Here is a 24,762-nt window from a genome sequence, read left to right on the forward strand (position 1 = left end):
AGCTAAGTAGCACAATTTATACAAATCTGCAAAGAACATAAATATCTATCAAATAGTTTTGCATGAAGTTAAAGAAATGAAAAAAATCATGGACAGATATCAAAGTCCAAAGTATGAATTTGAGTGGCCCTATCGCTTTAACACATTTCCTTGTGTGAACATTTTAATGAGAGATCCACTAAGCAAGGCAGAGAAAGTCTGAGAGCCTTTCCAGGACTGTATAATACCGTGTCATTGGGACAGAGCTTAACTTTCTTGGGGCTGACTCACCACAGGTGGGACTCTTGGCCTGTAACTATTTCTAATACTGATATTCTTGTATTAATAATGTGATATCCCATAAATAGTGCTATGATTTGAATGTGTCCCCCAAAGTGTTGGAAACTTGATCCTCAATGCAACAGTGTTGAGAGGGGGACCTTTAAGAGGTGACTGGGTCATGAGGGCAGAGAACAGATTAATGTTATCACAGGAGTAGGTTAATTATTGTGAGAACGGGCTTGTTATAAAAGCGAGTTCAGCCCTCTCTTGCTCTCTTGATCTTTCTTGCCCTTCTGCCCTCCACCACGGATGACACAGCAAGAAACCCCTCACCAGATGCAGGCCCCCTGAGTGTGGACTTCCCAGCCTCTAGATCTGTGAGCCAAATAAATTTCTGTTCCTTATAAATTACCCAGTCTGTGGTACTCTGTTATAGCAACATAACAGGGACTAAGACAAATAGCTTTTCAGAAAAAACAAAATTGGTGATATATCACTTGAAATAAAGTTGAAAGATTGACTTGATTTCTAGGATTACTAGACTTCTGAAAAACTTGTTTCATCTGAGATGACTAAAATAAAAACTCATGAAAAGTAACAGAATAATGGCTTTACACACTGATTTATTTTACCAAGTGCGCCACTGGCTCGGCCCCACACTGATTTATTTTAAATCATAATGTATAATCACAAAGTATTTGATAAAAAATAGTTTTAAATGCATTTTTTAAGCCCTAAATAAAGTCTCTACTTAGGATAAACACACATTTTAGCCATAAGAGTGTAGTTTTAAAGGCAGATTTTAGATCTCTTAATCTACATGATGGCTAACAGTCAGCTTAAGAACTTTAAAAATGTACATATATAAAAATTTGAAGATATTCATTAAAATGTTTTATAAACATTACATACAAACATTTACCATATAATGTGGGAGAAAGTTTCATGATCTACTTAGAAATGCTTAAATCCTTTATTTTATATTATTATCTTACAAAGTTACTATTATTATAAAATTTTCATTATACATTCTGGTTAAACTCCCTTAATGTATCACCTTCGCTAATATTGAACATAGGTTTGTATAACATATATATATATCCTATGTATATACATACACACACACACACACACTACTTTTTCCCCCCAGTATAATGCCTTTTCATACGAACATATTTGGTCTAAGGAACGATCGAAGCATAGCAAAATGCTGCTTTAATTGCTTCATTAAATGTTGTGTATCCACATGATCTGGAAATGCTGCTTCAGACTTCTGTGCAGCAACATAACTTCTCTGTAGATCTCCAATCTGTAAGAAATACAAGACCACAGAGTGAGACCAGAAAAAATGAGTAAGGCAGTGAAAAAAAGACTTACTATCTGCATGCTGTAGAAACTAAACAGGTTCTTAAAGGCAAATTGCTTGATTATACACAATGCAATGGAAAACATGTGGGTATCACGAGGAGCTGAGTGTGAATTTGGACCCTGCCACTGCCACTGACTCTAGGGAAGTCTTTTAACTTCTGTGAGCCTCCCATTCCACTAGAATGTAAGCTGCACGAGGTAGAGGTTTTTGCCTGTTTTATTCATTGCTACATCCTCTGTGCTGACAACAGCACCTGGTATATAGCAGAAGTTCAATAAACAAAACATCAGTTGTATGAAGAAATGAGTAAGGAAAGTAAGGGACACTTACATTACAGGGTTGTTGGGAGAATTACTAGAGAAGTGTGTAAAGCATCTAGAACATTAGCTCGTACTCAAGCACTCAAAAATTAAAAACTATAAGTGACAGCTTATTTTATTTTCAAAACAGATATGAGAGTTCGGATGGCTTCATATCGTGCTATGGAAAATAACATATTTTTATGTCTTCAGTCTATAAAGACTCCTACTTACATCACAAACATTTTTAGCCATCTGCTTATCCTCAAGACAGACTTACCTGCCATGTCAAAGAAAGGTTCCCAAATAAAAGTTATTTATGAGTGCCTTTTGTTTGTTTTCTTCTTATTAAAAATGGCACATGACTTCTTTTACCTTTTGGATATTAATTGACTTGCAACAAAATATTAACAGTTCTATTTCTCCCATACTGTTCATAGCCAAAATAGCTTTTGCTAATAACCCTAATTTTACAGCAATCATGCCAGAGACTTAGTGGCAATATGATTTTACAAATAATATACAGGATTTCCTTGCTGGAAAAGCCAATTAGTACTACATCCCTCCCAAGCCAGTAATCACTTAATAAGCATTTCTTCAATGACCAAATATTATATTTTAAAACATAAAATAATTCTTCTGCAATCTATAACGGTGTTGAGTTTAGTCAATATTCAGTGATAAATTAAATTTTATTAAACTTTCCTTTGAAGTGAAGATATTTGTGTATATAATAATTAAGAATTTTAAAAAATCATTTCTTTCAGAAAGGTAAGGTTTGAATTTCCTTACTTATCTGCACTATTCTTTTTTTTAAAACCAAGAAAGAAAAAGAAACATATCAGGTGATAAATTCACAAAAGAAGATAATACCTTATCAGAGACTGTTGCAAAATTAAAATGTGGTTCATACATATGGGGTGCTAATGATGATGCAGTTTGTAACAGTGCCCTTGCCTGTATAAAAAAAGAAAGGAAAAGAAAAACCAGTGGCATATGAGTATATATCAGCACTATATTTGTGATTTTTTTGTTATTGTTGTTAAAAGAATTCCTTACCTAGAAAGGACCTTAATAAACATGATCCTGTGTTAAATATAGATGACATTCCTCATGAAATACTTGTACAATGACTAACTGAAATACAATTAACTATTGATATCTTGCCAAAATTATGTTAATAATAAATGCTTCAAAAGACAGAGAATTAAAAATTTAGAGTAGGCTTAAAGTTATTTGAGAACCACTGTTCTCATAAAGTTCATATTTCAATACCACATACAATTTATCATCTTCTCAATGCTAAAGAAAAGTCTTCTTAATCTAGTTTTGGTTGCTATTGATTGATTTAGCAGGCTCTAATTACCTGTTCTCTAATATGATAACAACAAAAAACAACCAAAAAACCCTAATAAATTTCAAAGCCCAAAGCTCTGTGCTGGATGAGAGTGAGCAAGTGTTTATTATACTTATAAGCTTTCTGTTCTCTAAAGTACTCAAAACACAAAATTCACATTATTTTTTGTCCCCTGTAGACTCAAAAGATCACCCATTGCAGAGACCACTGAGTGGCATGAGCTGTTCATACATGCACCATTAAAAACACAAACTCAGCATTACAAGCTGCTGAACAACCCTTCAATTTGTAGCTGAATTCAAAACCTCTATCCATGACACTAAGGACAAATTAGTATATCTTTTTTTTAATGGAAAATAAAATGATAATTCATATAGGATGGCAGATCAGATACTAATTTCTAATAATAAAATTGGGTTAGTATCATCATACCTTTTATGATACTAACCCATTTCAAATCAATTGTATACTAGAGGAAACTACAATAAGTAAAAGGGAAGGAAAATCACCAATATGGGAACAGAAAAAAATCACAAAAAGCACTTGCTTCATATGAATATAGGCAAAGTCCATGACAGAACAAGTGTCCATTTTAGAATAGTTAAGTTTCTGTTTATAAATTACTAATCCATTTTATTAATTTTGGAGAATTTATGAAATGAAGGCAATATCCAATGATGTTTCTTTTCTTGTTTTTGTTAAAAGTTTATCATTGTATTTAGGAGTCCAGGTTGTAGGTGAATGTCCCGTCATGCTGCTCACCATGCCATGGTAAAGTTACTTAACCTCCTCAAGTCTCATTTCTTCATCTCTGAAGTGGGGATGTAATAATGATTCACCCTTGATTGCCATTAATATTGTATAAATGTATTTAGCATTTTAAACTTTTTGTTATGTATATAATAATAATACAATTTATTAAGCATCTACCATGTGCTTAATACTATGCTTCTACTATACCAAGTCCCTTACATGCATGATCCAATCCTCACAAAAATACCTTTAGGTCAGTAATATTATTAATGTATTTTAGGTACCGTCCATTCATTCCACAAATACTGACTAAGCACCTACCATGTGCCAGGCACTATTGTTGATGCTGAGAATAAAGCAGTTACATGACAGATATGGTCCCTCTTTTCATGCAGATAACATTCTACATTCTATACATAAATATGAAAATATATGATAAAGTGATAAGTACTATCACTTTAAAGAAAAGTAGGAGACATTTATATGGAACAATAAAAGACCACGCATAGCCAAAGCAATGCTGAGCAAAAAAAATAAAGCTGGAGGCATAACACTACCTGACTTTAAGCTATACTACAAAGCTATAATAACCAAAACAGTATGGTACTGGCATAAAAACAGACACACTGACCAATGGAATAGAATAGAGAATCCAGAAATCAACTCACACACTTACTGCCATCTGATCTTTGACAAAGGCACCAAGCCTATTCACTGGGGAAGGGACTGCCTCTTCAGCAAATGGTGCTGGGATAACTTGAATATCCATATGCAGGAGAATGAAACTAGATCCATACCTCTCACCGTATACTAAAATCAACTCAAAATGGATTAAGGATTTAAATATACACCCTGAAACAATAAAACTTCTTAAAGAAAACATAGGAGAAACACTTCAGGAAATAGGACTGGGCACAGACTTCATGAATACGACCCCAAAAGCAAGGGCAACCAAAGGAAAAATAAACAAATGGGATTATATCAAACTAAAAAGCTTCTGCACAGCAAAAGAAACAATTAACAGAGTTAAATGACAACCAACAGAGTGGGAGAAAATATTTGCAAAATATATATCTGACAAAGGATTAATATCCAGAATATATAAGGAACTCAAACAACTGTACAAGAAGAAAACAAACAACCCGATTAAAAAATGGGCAAAAGAGCTAAGTAGGCATTTCTCTAAGGAAGATATACAAATGGCCAACAGACATATGAAAAAATGCTCAACATCACTCAGCATCCGGGAAATGCAAATCAAAACTACACTGAGATACCATCTAACCCCAGTTAGGATGGCTAAAATCCAAAAGACTATGAACGATAAATGCTGGCGAGGCTGCGGAGAAAAAGGAACTCTCATACATTGTTGGTGGGACTGCAAAATGGTGCAGCCTCTATGGAAAATGGTATGGAGGTTCCTCAAACAATTGCAGATAGATCTACCATACGACCCAGCTATCCCACTGTTGGGTATATACCCAGAGGAATGGAAATCATCAAGTCGAAGGTATACCTGTTTCCCAATGTTTATCGCAGCACTCTTTACAATAGCCAAGGGTTGGAACCAGCCCAAATGTCCATCATCGGATGAGTGGATACGGAAAATGTGGTACAACTACACAATGGAATACTACTCAGCTATAAAAACGAATGAAATACTGCCATTTGCAACAACATGGATGGACCTTGAGAGAATTATATTAAGTGAAACAAGTCAGGCACAGAAAGAGAAATACCACATGTTCTCACTTATTGGTGGGAGCTAAAAATTAATATATAAATTCACACACACACACACACACACACACACACACACACACACACAAACGGGGGGGGGAGGGAAGAAGATATAACAACCACAATTATTTGAAGTTGATACGACAAGCAAACAGAAAGGACATTGTTGGGGGGGAGGGGGGAGGGAGAAGGGAGGGAGGTTTTGGTGATGGGGAGCAATAATCAGCCACAATGTATATCGACAAAATAAAATTAAAAAAAAAATAAATAAAATAAAGAAAAAAATAAAAATAAAAAAATAAAGAAAAGTAGAAGATTTGATAGTACCCAAGGGCACCTTTAGACTGATGTTCGGGATGGCATTTCTAAGGAAGTGGCATTTAAGTTATGACCTGAATGAGAAAAAGAAAGTTGTCATTGCAAGATCTGAAGAAAGACCATTCCAAAGGCCCTAAAGGAAGACTGAGCACTGTGTGTCTGCCCTGCAGCACAGCAGCTGATATGTCCGCAAGTCCAAGGGACAGAAGAAGCAGAAAAGACATAGTCTGAGAATAAGACAGACGCCAAATTATGTGGGGGCCTTATACGTTTGAAGTCCTGATCTTACTCCAAGTGCAAAGAGAAGGTACCAGAGGTCTTTAAGCAAAGCAGTAATAAAATAATCAGGTTTTTAAAAAAAAATCCCTTGGGCTGTTCTGAGGACATATTACAGGGAGCACTTACTTGCTGATGTACATGGAAACAAAAAGACCAGCTAGGAGGCTCTTGTAGTAGTCCAGACAAGAGCTGAGAAGGTGGTGGGAGAGGAGATAAGTGGCCAGGTTCAGGATGTGACTTTGAGGTAGGACTGACAGGGCTTGCTGCATATGATGGGGGTGTGGGGGGTGGGGGGTGTTAGGGGAAGCAGAAGGAAAACAGAGGATTCAAAGATGGCTCCTAGGATTTTGGCTTGAGCAGCTGGATGGGGGATGGGGGACGGTGAATGGTGAAACAGTTCACTAAGACAGGGAAGACCAGGGAGGCGCAGATCGGTCCTAATAACATCAAATATTACAGAGGAATATAGCAGAGGAATTTCTGCTATCTTGGGTAATCAGTAAAAAGTGTTGTTTCCTGCCTTGACAGTTGAATTTGCGCCCCATCTTTTATATCTTTGTATTCTCAGCTCCTACCTTAGCGCCCGGCACAGAGCAGCCCTTCAGCGGTTGGATGATCGACACAGTAACTTGCGATGAGTTCTCCGAAGCTGTTTCCAGCGCAGCACAATGTCCTCGGCCAGGTCTCTTCGCTCCGCGCCTTCGCGGTGTAGTCAGAATTACAACACTGTCTTCCACAACACGGTCCAGGTCCTCAGAGCCCCCGGCACGCCGGCTTGGGGGGACCCCACCAAGGGTGGGCTCCGCCTCGAAACGCAGCTGCAGCAGGCCGAGAGCGCCGCGCTGCCACGGGTCCTTCAGACTATTCCTCCCGCGGCCAAAGCCGGCTGGCTACGTGGAGGTTGACCTTGCCCTGGGCTGCAGGCTGCAGGCTGCAGGCCCCGCCAGCGCACAGGCGGTCCTCAGCGTCCCACCCTCCCCTGCGCCAAGGAGACGTCTGGCGGCTGCGCAGGGCCCTTCTACACCACCGCGGCGCCTCTCTCTGCTCCACAGCCGCTGTCAGAGCGGGTGTCGTGGCGGCTGGCGTGGAGTTGGCAGGAATTGCCCCCGGAACTGGGGAAAGTCACTAAAGCGGAGGAAGCAGTGACCCAGTCCGGACGGTGGGAAGTCGTGGGAATGAGTCGAGGCCCCGCTTGGGTGACGGTGTCACTAGAAGGGGGCCCCTGGTAAAGTTCCAGGCCAGGACTCTGCGTTTCCAGGCAGAACCCGGCCCTTGGTGAGAGGCCCGCGCGAAGCCGGTGTTGCCAGGGAAGCCGGCGTTGCCAGGGAACGCCGGCGTTGCCAGGGAACCCCGCCGTTGTGCCATCGAATTCTGAGTGTTTGGATTCGGACTAGTCCCGTGAAGGCCGACGTTGGAGGACATTTGGCGGGGATGTCCGACGGCGCTGGACGCTTTTCTCGGAGCTGACCGCGTCGCTCTCTAAACCCGCAGCGATGTCGTCCTGGCTTGGGGGCCTCGGCGCCGGCTTGGGCCAGTCTCTGGGTCGAGTGGGGGGTAGCCTGGCTTCCCTCACTGGCCAGATTTCAAATTTGACAAAAAATATACCGATGAAGGGCGCGGAGGAAGTGGAAGGTAAGAGCTGGAGCGAGGGGAGGGAGGGCTTTCCTGGGACCCTGGGAACGTCCGTCAGCAGACGGGGACAGGTCGCAGACGAGTCCCACCCCGTCCTTTTTTATTAACACTCCTCCTTTTGACCCTTCCCGTTGATTTTCTGTGATGAATGACCACTGGGGTCTGCGGGAGGAGTCTGGTTCTCGTGCTTTTGACTACTCTGGATATCTCAGAGTGAAACTGCTCCGAGGTAGAGTAGAGTTTATTTTTCTTTGGTTCGTTCACATCCACCCCTTATTTTGCCCTCATTTTGGGGGCGGATCTGAATTTTGACCATCTTCATTTTGTTACAGTTATAAGAATTGTATATGATAAGTCGTCACTTTTTTTGTTTTCTTCTATTTCTGTAACAATAGAAATAACTGATAATTCAAACATTTGGTAGCTCTTGTACTTCTGTCTTGCGTATATTATTTGTTAGTGAGACATAGCTATTTGTCCATTCAGTTATATTTTTACTTACTGTGATGACACATTGTACAGTTCCAGCTGAAAATGTTTTTTGTGTGTGAAATTGCCTATTTCTCCCATATTTTGACAGTAGAACAGGGAAGACAGCCCATTCTTTGGGAATCCTTAGCAACCTTCACTCGTCTTTGAAGTCCTCGTCTTACTTTGCTAATGAGTAGTGACCCAGAGTTACGTGGCGATCAGTGGTTAAGTTAATTACCTATTTTGATTTCTTGGTATTTCTTTATCCAAGATATTTCTTGGATCAAAAGAGTTTTTAAAATTTGAATCTAGGTCTGCCTCCAGGGTGATAATGGGCTGGTCTTTTGGTTAAGAGCAGTTCCTTTGACAGTTTTATTTCTTATAAATTAATAAATTAGAATTCTGGTTGTTGTTGTTTTTTAAATCCTGATTTAACTGAGCCTTCATATTTATTTGGTTGAAATAGAGAAAGATAGTTTAATAGAAAGGTAGAGTTTATATTTAGAATTTCTGTGGGGTCTATTTAGAAGGAAGGAATACAAGGGAGCTGCCAAAATCCTTCTTACAGCTTGGGGTTCCCCTTGGGGGGGGGGTGCATGACGTGGGACAGGTTTGGGGATGGGAATGAAAGGGCTTCTTTCTGTGTCCCAGAAAGGATCTTGGGACCTTGAGGGCAGTCAGAAGCAGAGAAGGGCCAGATAACAATGGGAAATGACTAGTCTTTCCTTATATCCTAGATAGGGGGACACAGTTGACTATTTTGACCCGAACCATAAAACATGCATCCGCAACCTGGATGTCTTGCAGGTTTAAGGTGGGATTAATTTTGTTCTTCACACCAAATGTGCTCCTGTATTCTCAGTCTTAGTGATTTCCGTATCTTCTACCCAATTTTCTAAACTAGGAATATTTGTGTCTTTGTCTCTTTCTTTTTCATCTCCTATGTCCAGTTGGTCACCAAATCTTGTTCATCCAATGCCAGATTGTCCTTTCCTTTATTACTCCTACTTCTTTAGTTCGGTCCCCATAATCTCTCCCAGGGACTTTTTCTCTTTCATGTCCTGTCACCCATTTCTCCCTACTCCAGTTCATTTTCTGTTGTATTCCCAGTTAATTTTCTAAAAATAAATGTTCTTAAAAATTTCTTGATCATGTTACTTGCAGGATAAATTCCAAACCTCTTAGTTTTGGGAGGCCAAGGACCTATCTTATCTATTTTCTGCCTACCTTTTCTAGTTCCCATACCAATGGCCATGCATCTGCATATTTGCATAGTCATGCATGCTTGTAATCAGACTTCTACCACAAGGAACTTTGTCAGGTGTCAACTCAACTCTGAACCTCTATGTGGAAAGCTCTTCCTTCTCTACTTCCTCCTTCACCTGCCTGTGCCTGGAAAACAATTTTCCTGTATGAGCCTGCTCACATGTTGGGTACTTAGTGAAACCTTTCTGACTCACACTTAGGTTGAGTCGATTGCCAGTGATGTGTTCTAACAGAACTTTGTGGATCTCTCCCTGATAGCACTTACCATATTGAGTTATAATTTATCTCTTTCCTGATGTCCAGGGTGGGGATTGTATTTTTTTGGTCCTTATAGTAACAGTGTGTTGCATCTTTTTTGGTACGTAGTAGGTGCTCAATAAAAATTTTGCGAGTGGGTGAATCTTCAAAGTTGCTTAATGCTTTTTATTCTTTTCCCTTTGTATTACTATAGGGATTGCCTACCACCTAATTTATTGATTTTGTAAATTATTTAAAAAGAGTCAGATCTTTTATTAATTCAGCATATGTCTATTGAGTGCTTACCCTGTGCCAATTATGAACAAGAAAACAGTCCCAAAATAGCACTGTTGGTACAACTTGAAAATCATCCATATTTACAAATACCAGAAGGTTGCTATTCTACCAAACACTCTACTGATTTATTCAAGGTTAGGAGCTTGGACTTTTAAATCAGATAGGCATGGGTTGAAATTCCACTTCCATGCATTGCAAGTTGTGGGATCTTTGGCAAATTATTAAATACTTCTAAAAAACACAGTTTCTTTCTCATTGAGGAAATCAGATTTTTTTGTCCGCATAATATCTCCCCTTTACTTAAAAAAGACCAGGATTTTTGGGGGGTTGGGGGTAGGGAGTGGGAGGCCACTTAAATAATTTAAATCCGTCTTTGAAACAATTGCTGCTTTTAAAAATTACCTTTCTAAACAGATTAGGTTATACTTCATCTTCTTCAAGGTAGCAATTAGACAGCCAGAGTTTCAAACTAGATGTGTAAACAACCAGAGAAGCAACCCTACCTGTGATTTTCAAAACAAGGGTGTGTTTGTCAGTATAATTTATTGCATGCTGCTTGTATTGCATGCTGCTTTTGACTTAAACTATAGTTCAGAGAAGTTATTTTTATAATATTAAAGTGCTGTGAGTAATGAAAAAACACTAATATCTAGAAAAAAATAACTGTGGATGATAGTTTTCTGACAGCATCAATGGTGCTATTTTGCCACTACTGGGCTCTGACTCTACTTTTAAATGCAAATGTATAAAGCCAGACTGAGCTCATTATTATTTTTAGTAGGTTATATCTATGTTACTTTAAATAAGTGTTCTTTTAGTGTATTTTCATTTTTTGTTTACAGGTCATTAATTATTTGATAGTATTAGAAGCAGAAGTTAGAAATAAGGTCTTAAGTCCCAGTTGAATAAGTTTCATCTAAAATTACAGGGTAAGTCAACAGAGAAAGAGAGTGTCAATTTTCAAAACTTAGTGAGCACTTCAAGGGAGTAAAGGTAGACATCCTAAGGTATAGGACACAGGCAAAATAATGACATATGATAATGAGCAACATTAATGGCAATGGAAAGTTGTGATGAAAATCAAGTGGTATACGTCTGAATTTGCTCTTATATCTGCCTACTATTCTGTTTAAACCCAGTGAAATATATTTTCCTTAAAATGCTTGTTTATACTTCATGTGTTGATCAGATATTCAGTATATGCTATTTCTTTTGTAACAGAATCACCTAATTCTAGGAGAACGGAAATTGAAGCCATTCATGCAGTCTTAAAAGCAGAGGTAAGGATAATTAAAGACTGATTAAACTTAGATTTTTCTTTCCTTTTTTTTTTTTTTTTTTGTGGTTGGCCAGTGAGGGGATCCGAACCCTTGACCTTGGTGCTATCAACACCTTGCTCTAACCAACTGAGCTAACCGGCCAGCCCAGATTTTTCTTTTTGGAAGCTGTGAGAGTTATTCAAACTTTATTTCAGTCCTCTCATTTTAAATGCACTTCCTTCCACTTTTTATCTCTTCTTCTTTATCTCTGTTTTTGTGAGCTTTCATCAGCCTCCTTTTGATGAAGGGTATATTTACATGTTATTGCATTTGCTATTCTTTAATATTCTCATCTCTATTTCTATATGCTGGAAGTAGGAAAACTGCCAAATGTAGAAATGACTGTTACAAAAATCTGTCATTATCAAGGATTTACTGTGTTCTAAGAGTGTGTTAAATTGCAGTAGTACATTTATTTAAGTATAATATGAAGACTGTCATTCTGTTTAATTTACAGCTTTTTAATTCCCAAACATTAAAATAACAATAATATTTGGATGCAAAGTAGTTAAGAATATAGGTATAGCAAATTAATTTTACCATTTTATTCATTATTGGTCAAGTGTCTAATCGTGACTAGTTCTGGACATTGTACTTAATAGGGATGAGAAAAGCTTGGAAAAGAGTTCAAAGGAAAGCCATAAAGAAAATGAAAGGATTTAAAAGTAGTTTCTAGGGCTGGCCCCCTGGCTCACTCGGGTGAGTATGGTGCTGGGAGCGCCAAGGCCACGGGTTCAGATCCTATATAGGGATGGCCGGTGCGCTCACTGGCCGAGCATGATGCAGACAACATTGTGCAGAGGGTTGCGATCCCCTTACCGGTAAAAAAAAAAAAAAAAAAGTAGGTTCTATTGTAAAGGACTAAAGAAACTCAGCTATTAACCTTGAGATAAGAACAGTGAGAGAACACTTAATAATTGTGTTTCAGCAAAAGATATTCTTAGAGGACTGTCGTAAGCATGTTTTCCTCTTAACTAAGCCCATAAAAAGAGAACATTGAATTTAGATATAAGAAAATATTTACTGACTGGCATTGTTGAACTCTGGTCTATGTTATCCAGGTGGGATTGTGGAATTTGAAAGTAGAGGGAACTCTCAAGAAGAACTACAGTGGTATTCTGCTTCAGTACAAGATGGCAGTTTGGTGGCACTTAGAGATCTTAGCTAATACCTTAGTAATTACCTAATAAGTAAAGTAGGTGTGTTCCAGTGACAGTTTCTTTGTACGGCTGAGATAGGAAATCGTTCCCATAGTTCCTAAAGAAATCCTGAGAAAGCACTCATTGGCACAGATCCACCCAGAAAAATTAAAGGGCAGAGGTGTGTGTGGTAGCATTAGCTTTGGTTAATTCACCAGTGTACATTTCGAGAAAAAAATAAATAAGGTTAACCTGCTCAATGAATGTCTGCTCCGTATTGAGCTTGAGAAGGGAGATAGAAGTCTTCTGTCCTTCTGTTGATCTCCGTTCTTTTAATGCCTCTCATAGTGTTATCATCGGACTATAGTAAGTATGATTCTAGTGCTTAGAAGTATTTGTTTTTGATTAAACACATCCAAATGCAAGCTAACTTTCTCATTTGGTGTTTATTCAAAGTACCATAAGCTACTCAAATACTAGAGGAAAAGAGACGATTGGACTTCCCGAGGGCTTATTTTCTAAGATAATTTCGACTATACATAATTCTCACCTTATGTGCTCACTTCATACCCTAACCCCGTATGTGACTGTGCAGTATATCTGTTCAAGACTTAACTGCTGTAAGAGGATAAGGTGTAGATATGGCTGAATATTTTATTTAGTAAGTTTTCATATAGACAGAGGGCAGTGTTTTTTCAGAGGTTTTCCAAAGGAAATTAGATTTGCTTATAGATGTTAGTATGTGTAGCTGACTGAATTAGTTAGGATTCTTTAGTTCCAAGTAATAGTAACCAGTGTAAGCTAACTTAACCTTCTGTATACGAAGAAAAACAGTCATCACATTTACTGTCTTGGTCCAATAGACAATTTTAATCTTTTTATATTAAGTCAGTTTACGAGTAACTTACAGAAGTATGAATACACTAATGGTGAAAAACTTTATTAGAAATTTTAATACTAATTTAAATATAGCAAATCCAAATTTTTATTTCATATTTTTCTGGTTTTGAAACATATACACACAAAATAGGCAGTGTTCTTTGAATTCAGTTAACTGCTTATTAACTCTTTTTTTGTGTTTTTTAAAATTAAATTTTTTATTGAAAAATATCGATAGCACATGTTAACTCTTAAGCATAAATGAAAATGTTTCTATCTATCTTGTAAATACTGGTTCCAGATTTTAATTACTCCCCTAGTAGATTTTAGGTTATCATTACTTCTAATTCTTTTTTTGACTGGTAAGGGAATCGCAACCCTCGGCACGGTGTGGTCTTCACCACGCTCAGCCAGTGAGTGCACTGGCCATCCCTATATTGGATCCGAACCCTAGGCCTCAGCACTACCAGCACTGTACTCTCCCAAGTGAGCCACGGGGCTGCCCCCTTTAAAAAAATTTTTTTTGATCATTACTTCTAATTCTTGACTTGTGTCATTAAAACTGACAGTTTTGAAAACTTTAATGGCTCCTGGTTTTTTAAAAAATTTAATCATAATTGATTATACATATTTTGGGGATTCTGTGTTGATCAAATCAATATTACTAGTATGTGTATTGGTACAAATTGTACTTATTCTTTATGCCTCTTGTCCAATCTCTCCCTATCCCCCGTCCCTCATCCCTCCCACCAGTGATAACCCCAGATTTCTTCTCTCCCTCTGAAAGAATAATGGTTACTCAGTTGATTTGCTGCTTAGATGATCTGTCCAATGCTGACAGGTGTGTTCAGGTCCCCTAATATTATCATAGAGCAGATGCTTCTTCTGTCACTCTGGAATGGGCTTTGTGAAGAGAGACATCTTCTTCCTTTTTTTTGGTCTCTGCTGGTGACTCTCCTTGTGTCAATGCACTCCAGTGGCTGGTGGACCATCTATGTGGTGGTTATGGCATCTAGCCACTTTCAGGGCAACCGTGGTAGCTGTGGTGGGCCACCCACATGGAGGTGATGTTTTTGGCATGTTCCTTGGCACTGGTGGTGTGCCTGGTTGTGGACAGGGGTCTGGTCTCTGGCTCCATGCCCCAGGTCCCCTGATGGCCCCAAGGCGCTGGTGGTGTTCCTGGGCAGGAACTAATTTTTTTCCTTTGCTTACTTCTAAAACAGGCGAACTTCCTGTGGGAACCAGTACTTGAGCTGTGTTGTTGCACTAAATTGCTGCTTTGCTGCTGTTTCCCTAGGGAAGGCTTTTTGTGCAGCTCAGGGTTTAATGGTTGACCTTATAGATACTTCTGGCTCTCCAGAGACCCAGTGCACCTGGATTGTGTAGAAGGTCTGATCTGGGCCTGAATCTTGTCATCAAACTGCACCCCATGCAATTCTGCATTCCTGACCAGTCTCCTCTGAGTGGTCCTGTGCTGACTGGGGGTCTGATTGGCTGTCCTTGCTGTGTCCCAGTTTTCTCCTGGTGGGCCCATCTGCCCCACCCACACTTCATGTGCAATGGGTCCTGCACGGGCCCCATGTGATGTCTTACTGGCCTCTTAACGGCTCCCCTTTTTCAGCTGTTCTGGCTCCTTGCTCCTGTGTGGGTTTACGGGAATCCTATTAGCAGTCTTGCTGTCCTGGGGGCCACCAAGGCCCTCTTCTCCTCTGCCACCTCCGAGCAACTCCATCTGAAGGGCACCACTGTGGCTTCTTCTGGCTCCTGCTCCATGTGCTCAGCAGTTCCAGCCTTTAAGGCTGCCGTGGCCCGAAATCCTCCAAGCAGTTTTTTCTTTCTCTCATTGTGGCTTCTCCCCCTTCATGAACTCCGTAGGTCTCTCCCCCTTTTCTCCTGAGCTCCAGTGGCCCCAGCTTCGCTGTTGTTGCATTTTTATAGTTGTAGATTGGATGATCTGTGGGAGAGAGTCCTTGTGATTTTGTTGATCAGACAATGGCTGTCATCTTTGCTCCATAATTACAAAGTATTTTTATTCTTATATTTACAAATACCAATTAGAGTGATCAATCCATTGAATTATTTTCATTTCTGTATCATCTGTTTCCTCCTAGTCATCTTTGTATACACATTGGCCTTCAGCATTTGTCCATGAATGAACTGAATCAAGTAAAGGTTGGAGTACAAATGTTATACTTAATGAAAGAATACTGTCACATATTCATTTAGCAAAATGGGATGGTTCAGGTCCTTGTCATAAAGTATTGCAGAATAAAATACTTTCTTATTGAATGGCTAATATGAAAATCATATTTCCTTTTTGTTCTTAGAAATATATTGTTCATTCATCAGTTCTTGAGTTTGAGAAAATTTCATTTTGATATTGCCATCTAAAGACTTGCTTGAGATTTTGCCTCTATAGTCAGTTTCACCATTAGACTCTAGAGTGCTGCTTTCTGTCTCTTTGCATTCATCTTCAGAGTTGTCTAGTGGTTGTGAAATGTTTTCCTCTGTCAGTTTATTTTTCTTTGTCGAAAAACAAAAATTCTGAATTTTCAACTGTGTTCAATGAAAGCCAAAAAAAAAAAAAAAAAACACCTCCAAAGAGATCTCAAAACTGCTGTTTACTTTTATAAAGATGATGTCAGGCACAGAAAGAGAAATACCACATGTTCTCACTTATTGGTGGGAGCTAAAAATTAATATATAAATTCACACACACACACACACACACACACAAAAAAAAAAAAAACGGGGGGGGAAGAAGATATAACAACCACAATTACTTGAAGTTGATACGACAAGCAAACAGAAAGGACATTGTTGGGGGGGAGGGAGAAGGGAGGGAGGTTTTGGTGATGGGGAGCAATAATCAGCCACAATGTATATCGACAAAATAAAATTTAAAAAAATAAAAAATAAAATTAAAAAAAAAGATGATGTCATACTTAGGGCAATGCGAACAGAAAACTGGTTATTTCACTATTACATGATTCTTCTAGTTGATTCCGTAAGCCTTCCATTTTCTTACTATTTTAGTCTTTTTCAGCATAGTTGGGAATAGTTGATAAATGATGATAAAATAAATCCTAGGATAATAAAATAGCAAAATGTTTCAGGATACAGAAAAAACAAGATCATTACAATCCCATGGATTATTCTTAGATTTATGAAAGGATCCAATGTACCATTATGGTAATTGCAAGGTGGAATGAATTTTATTCTATTTTAAAAAGTAGGCAAATTTTTTGTTTGTTGGAAGACCTTTAAGAAAGAGTAATAGTCATTAATATCAATTCTTACAAATAGGACTGCTTTAAAAAGAAATTAAAGTTGGTACTAGTGGACCATGATAGTTTACCAAGCATTAAGCAGGATGAAATATTTTAAGAATATAAATGTCTCTGGACTCCAAGAGCAGAAATGTATGCACACTTTAGGAAGGGACTGCAACTAGAAATGGAAGCCATCAGGAGTCTTTTTTTCTCATTTTTATTCTTCTCTCTTCGTTGTGTGTATTTATTCTTTTTTCCTTTCAGCCCTCCTCTGCTACATATTCCCTGTGATAGAAAATATGACCCCAGACAACTCTTAATATATTACAGGTTCAGCCAGATAAGGAGAATCTGTCCTTTATGTGTTTTCTCAACCTTTCTGACTCCTGTATGGCTAGGGAGATGAGGGCAGACAAACAAGTAGGTATTGACCAAATTCAAAGTTCTAGTTATTAGTCACAGTTAAATAACCTCAGGGTTTTTTTGTGTTAAAAAGCCTAAAGTGGACTTTTATAGCCAGGTTTTGACTTCAGTATATTGTGTTATTCATTTATGTATGTTTTTCGTATTAACAGCTCTCAGAAAATCATGCAAAAGCAGCCAATAGAATAGAAGGTAATTAGTTGTGTGACCATTGGTCCTGTTGCTTACTACTACTTCTTCAAGATAACCGAGGTCTGTGTTAGATATTTGGGGCTAGAGTCCCAAACTAAGGTTTGTGGATGTTGTAATTATTCCTTTGATTTACTCCATTCGTTTTCTCTGGGAATTCATGAAATATTCCTAGACCGTAGTTTTCATGGCTGCTGACATCAGAAGTTCCTAGAATCTAAGAAAAAACCAGATGACATCCCAAAAGTGAAAAATTCATCGTCTTCTGGCAGCTTCTTGCCCGCCGTCAGTCTTCTTTTTCTCAGTCATCATTGTTAAACTGTGTAGATATATTAGTAGAATGCTTAGTAAATTATCTGTAATAACTTTTAAATTCTTTTTTGCAGAGAGTTTTAATGTCTATTTCTCTTGTCCCATTATATTCTTATTATGTTCATGACAAGGAGTGATAATAGGTTAAGATAATATTTATGTACATAAAATTTGAGTAATTTTTTTCATGTTTTCCAACATCTTAAAACAAAAGACTATGTGTAATGTCTAGAGTCACTGAATTATATTTAGACTATTTTGTATACTTTTAACAGTAGTTTTTCAAACAATCCCAGTAGTGATTTTTAAATTGGATTTTTCAGAGGTGCCTCAGGGAGTCTGGGGAACAAGGCAAGTAGGTAATGTGATGCTTTAGCCTCCTTCCTGTAATTCAGCCAGAAATCTTTTTAAAAAATATGTCTTTAAAAAGTTCTACTGCTTGGGGTGAAAACAGAAGCTCAAACAGGTAATCTATTCATTCATTTACTAGACATGTATTATATGCTAGACATTGGGTATGTAAAGATGGGAGAAACATCAATCAGTGGCTTTTCTTAGCAGAAAATCAAACTCAGCAAAATGTTAATTTTCCCCCTTTGGTTTAGAATTGGGCATATTCTGTATAAACATGCTTATGCATTTGTGTGATTTGAAAGTATATTTTAAAGGCCACGATTCTGTCTGAGACCTTTTATATTTTTACATCATTTTTTATATGAAGCAACGTTTTTTTCATAATGCCATGCACATAACTTATAGTCTTTTTGTTGAAAATACTTTTTTCTTTGCTTTCTAGAATGAAAGAGTGAAAAAACTTTGTACTGATCTGGAAGACAAACATGAAGCCTCAGAGCTTCAAATAAAGCAGCAATCTACAAATTACCAAAATCAACTACAACAGAAAGAGGCAAAGATTTTTACAGTTACTTCATATTCATTTTACTGTAATGTATTTAGGAAGATTTTTAAGAGTTATAATATAAATCAAGCTATCTTGATCCATAAAAATATTGAAAGGATGTTGAATTTAATAATTCCCGACTTACTTTGATAATACTAATTTAACAAGAACTCTCTAAGCTTTTCTACTAAGTTTATATCATATAAACTGACCTTTGTGGACTTTAATTTCTACTTTCCAAAAGAAGAAAAGTTTTTATGTAAAATGTCTTCAGGCATCTGTTGCTTGTAATTTCTGATTTTATGAAACTTTAATTTGTCATATTTTCTTAAGTTGTTTTAAATCAGTGTGGTTATTTCTAATGACTTTTTTAAATGCTTTTGATTACAAGTGTTATTATTTGTTGTATTAACATGTGTTTGATTTTCCATGGAAAAAGAATATGAAATATAATTATTCTGTTTTATAAATGTTTTTGTTTTCTTTTAGTTTGATTGAAATGGTTGTTTTGAAATTGGCCTATCTTTTCTTTGCACTGCTGGTAATAGATGTTGTATGATATAGCCACTGTTATCCCGAATCCTTAAAATGTAGACTGCGTCCCCAATTGTCATGCTGTTATTGACTTCTCTTTAGTGTTTAGTACATAAGTGGGGTCCAATAAATACTTATACTTGTATTGAATTTAACCATTTTATTAGCCAGATCATTTGGGTGTTTTTCAGTTTGTTGATTTAAATGTTCATGTCTACCATAACTTCATATTTAGGTGTTTTAAATTTAGATATATTGATTTCTAGTACCTTCAGTGACATGCTAAGGTTAAAAATAAAAGTATACCACATTAAAGATAAATATAAAATTTAAAATAGAGCTTAATTTTTTAATCTATTGGGAATTTGATAATCATAATACAATAAAGATAAATTACTTCAAAAATAAAATGAATACAGAAAAGCAAAGTTAAAAGTTCAAATTAAAATTACAAGCCCACTTACTGCCAAATTGCTTTAAAACTGTTTAAACGCTACTCATTGATTTTTGTACTTATGGACTGGTAGCAGACATGGCATCAGTCCATGGACCACACTTTGAGTAGCACTGACTTATAGACATTACGACAGAATAGTAGTTCCTACCCAGGGTTTTACAGCTGAACCATAGTGACACTTAAAAATGCACATGCTTATGCCCCCCACGAGATGCAGATTTAGTGTACTGGGAAGGGGCCCTGGTACTGGTAATTTTCAAAAGCTCCATAGATGATTCTGATGCTTACCCCAAAGTTGAAAACACTGCTGTGGGAAATTTTGGCTTTTTATTTTCTACTTAACTATTGATATTAGAGAGCACATTAAGCATTCAAGTTTGCAAATGTGTCTTTGTTATTAGAGCATGCACTGTGTAACTCTACAACTTGATATAAATGTCTGTTGTATAAGGACAACTTTTGTGTTATAGCTACATCTAAAAAAAAACTGTGTATTTCAGTACTTTTTACTAGGATGAAAGCTAATGTGTGACTGTATAAAACTGCTCTTTTCTGAATCTATTTGCTGCCCTCATTATGATGTTCATATTCCCCCAAAATGCAATTTATTTCATATCATTTTTGAGAAGATGAAATTTGTGTACTACTCTGAATCTCCCTTAGGGAAGGGTCTCTAATATGAAAAACCTGTTTGTTATGACATATGACATAAATGTGTTTGGTTTTTGTTTGTCTAATTGCTTAACTTTACTCATGTAGAGATACTGTTACTTGTTGGCTGTTTTTTCAGTATCACATTTTTCTTAGTTGTGGCAGAGTGTCTTTTGGACTAGTTTGAGTTCTTCATAAAATGCTTCTGACAGTTCTCTTTAGATTACTCACTTGTGTTTTTAGTAATCTTTCATTCCAAATGGATGTGGCATTATGGTAGATTCTGTGTTCTTAATTTCTTTGAGGCTGTGACTTGGTATCCAATACATAAACTGACACAGATTTCATTTTCTTATCATTTTAAGGTTTGATAATCACAAACAGAACCCTAAGAAATCACCTATAGTACCCCATACATAGATGATAGCAAACCCATGTTTAACTGAGAAATTCATTGCTTTAGTTAACATGTGAGTGAAATTCTGATCTTATACTATTGAAACATTAACTGTGATTTCACTCTGGTGATCATGTTTGTTTTTTAAATAACCATGTTATGGATAGGATGTTATAGAAGACATGGGTTCAGTTAACAGAGTATCATTATTTGATAATCTTAAACAAATTATTATACCTTTTAATATTATTAATTTATAAAAAAGGTTAATATGGTTATTTTAAAGTACTTTCTCTAAAACATGGATTATAAATATATAGGTGGAAATCAGCCAACGTAAAGCAAGACAGATTGCGCTACAGGATCAGTTGCTGAAACTGCAGTCAGCCACTCAGTCAGTACATTCAGGAGCTGGTGGTATACCAGCAACCCCTGCATCTTCTTCATTCAGTTGTGGGATCGGTCATCATGCCTCAGCTTTCCGTGATGATAACATGGACTTTGGAGACATTATTTCATTACAACAAGAAATAAACAGATTGTCAAATGAAGTTTCAAGACTCGAGTCTGAAGTTGGCCATTGGAGGCATATTGCTCAGGTAGCTAAAATTTTCATGAGTTTTTGAAAATAGTGAGTAAAAATACTGATGTTATATGAATAGATATATAGAGAGCTCTTGGTATTAGAAAGTACTGTGGGCTAGGAAATAGAAAATCTGTACTCTAATTCTGCCAATGACTTTCTTTCTAAGTGATTTTAGTCAGGTCGTCTTTCTCTTTCAGCCTTAGTTTTCCCTTCTAAAAAATATTTGGAAAAAATTTTCCAAAAAGAATTTAAAGAAACAGATCCATTTTTTAAAAAATAAAATAAAAAGTTTCAAGTCCAGGACTCAAAAGAGATAAAAATTGAATTGCTGTTGATTGAACCAGCACCTTTTCCACTGGAGTCCCTGAAGGCTTCTCTGGTGGAAACATCAGGAGTCTGAAGCACTGTGTTTGATACTGCTTGCTTAGATGATGTCTTAGGTTTCTTTTAGCTCTAGGTATGTGTAAAGTGAAATCTGATAATTGGATTATAAAATAAGTTAAACTATTTTGTGTTGTTTCTCATGCATTAGAAATTAAATCCTTGCTATTTTGGGCTGTAAACTTTCTCCCAAGGAACACTATTTTTCTTACATATTAGAGTTAATGGAGTTTGTCTGTAGACATGAGACTTGGAATAAACCTGAGCACTGTTCATTTGGATTTAATTTCATCAGTGTAGAAAAAAACAAAGTATTTAAATAGACTATTTTTCTATCTTTTTGTGATTTAATCTAGTTATGTAAGGGAGAAATCATCCCAATTAAAATGATCTCTTTCCCAAGTTGCTAGACAGTCCCAGTACCCAAAATAAACCCAGTACCCAAAATAAACCTTAGAAAGGCTGATTTGTTTGTCTATCTTATCTCCAAAAAGTAGTAGTTCTTAAACTTTGTATCTGTAAGAATATCCTGGGGAACTTGATATTGTAGATTCTCTGGCCTGTCTTCAGAGATTTTGATTTAGTAGCCTTGGAAACTACATTCAAACAAATAAATACCCCAGGTGATTCTGATGATCTGAGGAACAGATTTTAAGAAACACTGCTTAGGTAAGATTTCAAAGGGAAGTGATGGGTTTTTGTTATGTTCACTTTAGCATATCTTAAATGTTTTACTGTATGACAGATCTGTGCTGAAATACAAAGGTGAAAAAAATTGGGCCCTTTCAGGACTTAATTTTCTAGCAAGGCATAATAAAAATTATTTGTATTACACTTTACAAGATGCTTCCATATTTATTATCACAATACATATTATGTTATCCTGATAACTATGTGACAAATTTATTACCTCTATTTTGGAGATAAGGCAACTAAAAGTTAAAGTAATACACCCATTTTCACAGTGATTAAGTTATGATTCAAAAACATCTTTTGACTCCAAAACCTGTGTTCTTTCCATTATACTGTGTTCCTTCTTTCAGCCCTAGAGCAGCTTTTAGTTTATTAACATGCTATATAGTAAATGTTAATGAACATAAATGACCAACATACAGCTTTGAATGAGAAGAATCCGAAAGTTCTTTAATTTACTTGTCATACCAAAAATTATTCTGTCTTGGAGTAGAGATCTTTTGGGTAACGTCATTTAAAAAAGGTTTTTACTTGGATCATTATTAGCATTAATATTGGGTAATTTCCATTTTAGAAATTTCCTTTTAAAAAGCTGGTCAATTATCCTCACATTTGCATTTTGTTAAGCTAAATGAAATATTCTATGATTTTTTTCTTCTTAACATTAGCTATTTTATAAAACCATTGTCTCTTCAATCAGTTAACAAATTCTCAAATATGATATCTTTTATTTATTGTGTATTGCTATTGTACTAGGTTCTTTAAAAGGTGCTTGGCATTCATTAATCATAATCTGTCTGAGAAATGCCCCTTTTTTGAAAAGTATCTGTTAATAAAGTTAGTTTGCAACTTCCTGTTTAAAAAAAAATCAGTGTAATTATTTTCCAATTCTCTTTTTCTGATCTAGACTTCTAAAGCACAAGGAACACATAGCTCTGATCAAAGAGAAATCTTCATACTGCAAAATATCATTAAGGTAAGTCAGATTGCTGATTCACAGTTGCTATTATACATCTAAAATCTTATTAATAGCATAAGCCTATTGTATTAGTCTGTTTTGTATTGCTATAGCAGAATACTTGGAACTGGGTAATTTATAAAGAAAATGAAATTTCTTGCTTACAGTTTCTGAGGCTGGGAAGTCCAAAGTCCATCTGATGGTGCCAACAGTTACCCAGGGGTCTCACATTGCGAGATGGTGGAAGCAGAGAGAGCAGAGAGACAGACTCTCCTCTGCTTTTTAAAGCCCTCAGAACCACACCCCTGACCACCATTTTTAATCCATTCCCTCCAGCGTGGTCCTCCAATACAGTCACCTCCTCAAGGCTCCACCTTTCTATTACCATAATAGGATTTCTCACTCTCTTAACAGTCACAGTGTGGGCTAAGTTTCTAATACATAAAACTTGGGGGACACAATTCAAGCTTCAGGGAGTTTTGGGGGGACGTAATTTAATCCACTACATTCCACTCCTGGCTCCCCAAAACTTATGTCCTTTTCACATACAAATACATTTCATCCTCAAAGTCTTCACTTGTTTCAACTCAAAAGTCCAAAGTTCAAAGTCCCATCTGTGAAATTCAAAACAAGTTATCTACAATGGTGGGACAAACAAAGGGTATATATTCCCATTCCAAAAGGGAGAAATAGGCCAAAAGAAAGGTGTGACAGGTCCCAAACAAGTCCAAAACCCAGCAGGGCAGGCATTAAATATTACAGCTGGTGAATCATATATCTTGATTCCATGTTTGGTGTCCTCTGCATGCTGGTGTGTGGGTTGTGTCCCCAAGTCCTTGGGCAGCTCTGCCCCTATGGCTTTCCTGGTTGCAGGCCACACTTCAGCTCTACCAGGCTGGGGTTCCACTTTGGTAGCTCCACAGGTCTGGGGCCTCTGTGGTGGTCCCGCTCTCCTGGCTCCAGTAGGCATGGAGCTTTTGGGGTTTTTCTGCTGCAACTCTGAACGCACATTTCCACTTAACATTGCTCTGGCAGACTCACTGCAGTGAATCTACCCTTATGACAGATCTCTTCCTCGGGCATCCAGACTTTTCCATACATCCTCTGAAATTGGGGTGGAGAATCCCAAACCTCCACAGCTCTAGCATTCTGCAAGCATGCAGACCTAACATCATGTAGATGCCGCCTAGGCTTCCAGCATGTATTTTCTAAACCTGCAGGTCTAGCTGCACCCAGGGCCAATTTAGTGATGGCTACAGCAGACGCAGCAGCCAAAGCAACCGCGGTGCTGGTGCTGGAAGCAGCTTCCCGAGATGGCCCTGGGCAGTGAGCCTCTGGAGGGTGCCTCAGGCCTGTTAGTAAAAGTCTCAGTTATGAAATTATATTTGTTTC

At 37.3% G+C, this 24,762-nt stretch overlaps 1 protein-coding gene and 1 long non-coding RNA gene across 2 annotated transcripts in view; one reads left to right on the forward strand and one right to left on the reverse strand.

The window, feature by feature from the left end:
* Nucleotides 1-1,241: 1,241 nt before the first annotated feature.
* Nucleotides 1,242-7,315, reverse strand: LOC134379236 (uncharacterized). Its single transcript, XR_010023707.1, has 3 exons — nt 6,952-7,315; nt 2,803-2,886; nt 1,242-1,570 (listed from the first exon to the last, which is right to left on the reverse strand). It is a non-coding gene; the product is annotated as an uncharacterized LOC134379236 (long non-coding RNA).
* Nucleotides 7,316-7,429: 114 nt separating this feature from the next.
* Nucleotides 7,430-24,762, forward strand: part of LOC134378963 (thyroid receptor-interacting protein 11-like) — a 56,691-nt gene continuing 39,358 nt past the window's right edge. The window contains exons 1-5 of the mRNA XM_063098244.1: nt 7,430-8,008; nt 11,501-11,559; nt 18,609-18,719; nt 21,073-21,351; nt 23,320-23,388. Coding sequence (XP_062954314.1) covers nt 7,870-8,008; nt 11,501-11,559; nt 18,609-18,719; nt 21,073-21,351; nt 23,320-23,388 — 657 coding nt within the window. The 5' untranslated portion in view covers nt 7,430-7,869. The remainder of the gene's footprint in view (nt 8,009-11,500; nt 11,560-18,608; nt 18,720-21,072; nt 21,352-23,319; nt 23,389-24,762) is intronic.

This window comes from Cynocephalus volans, chromosome 5, assembly GCF_027409185.1.
Source record: "Cynocephalus volans isolate mCynVol1 chromosome 5, mCynVol1.pri, whole genome shotgun sequence".
Lineage (NCBI taxonomy): Eukaryota > Metazoa > Chordata > Mammalia > Dermoptera > Cynocephalidae > Cynocephalus > Cynocephalus volans.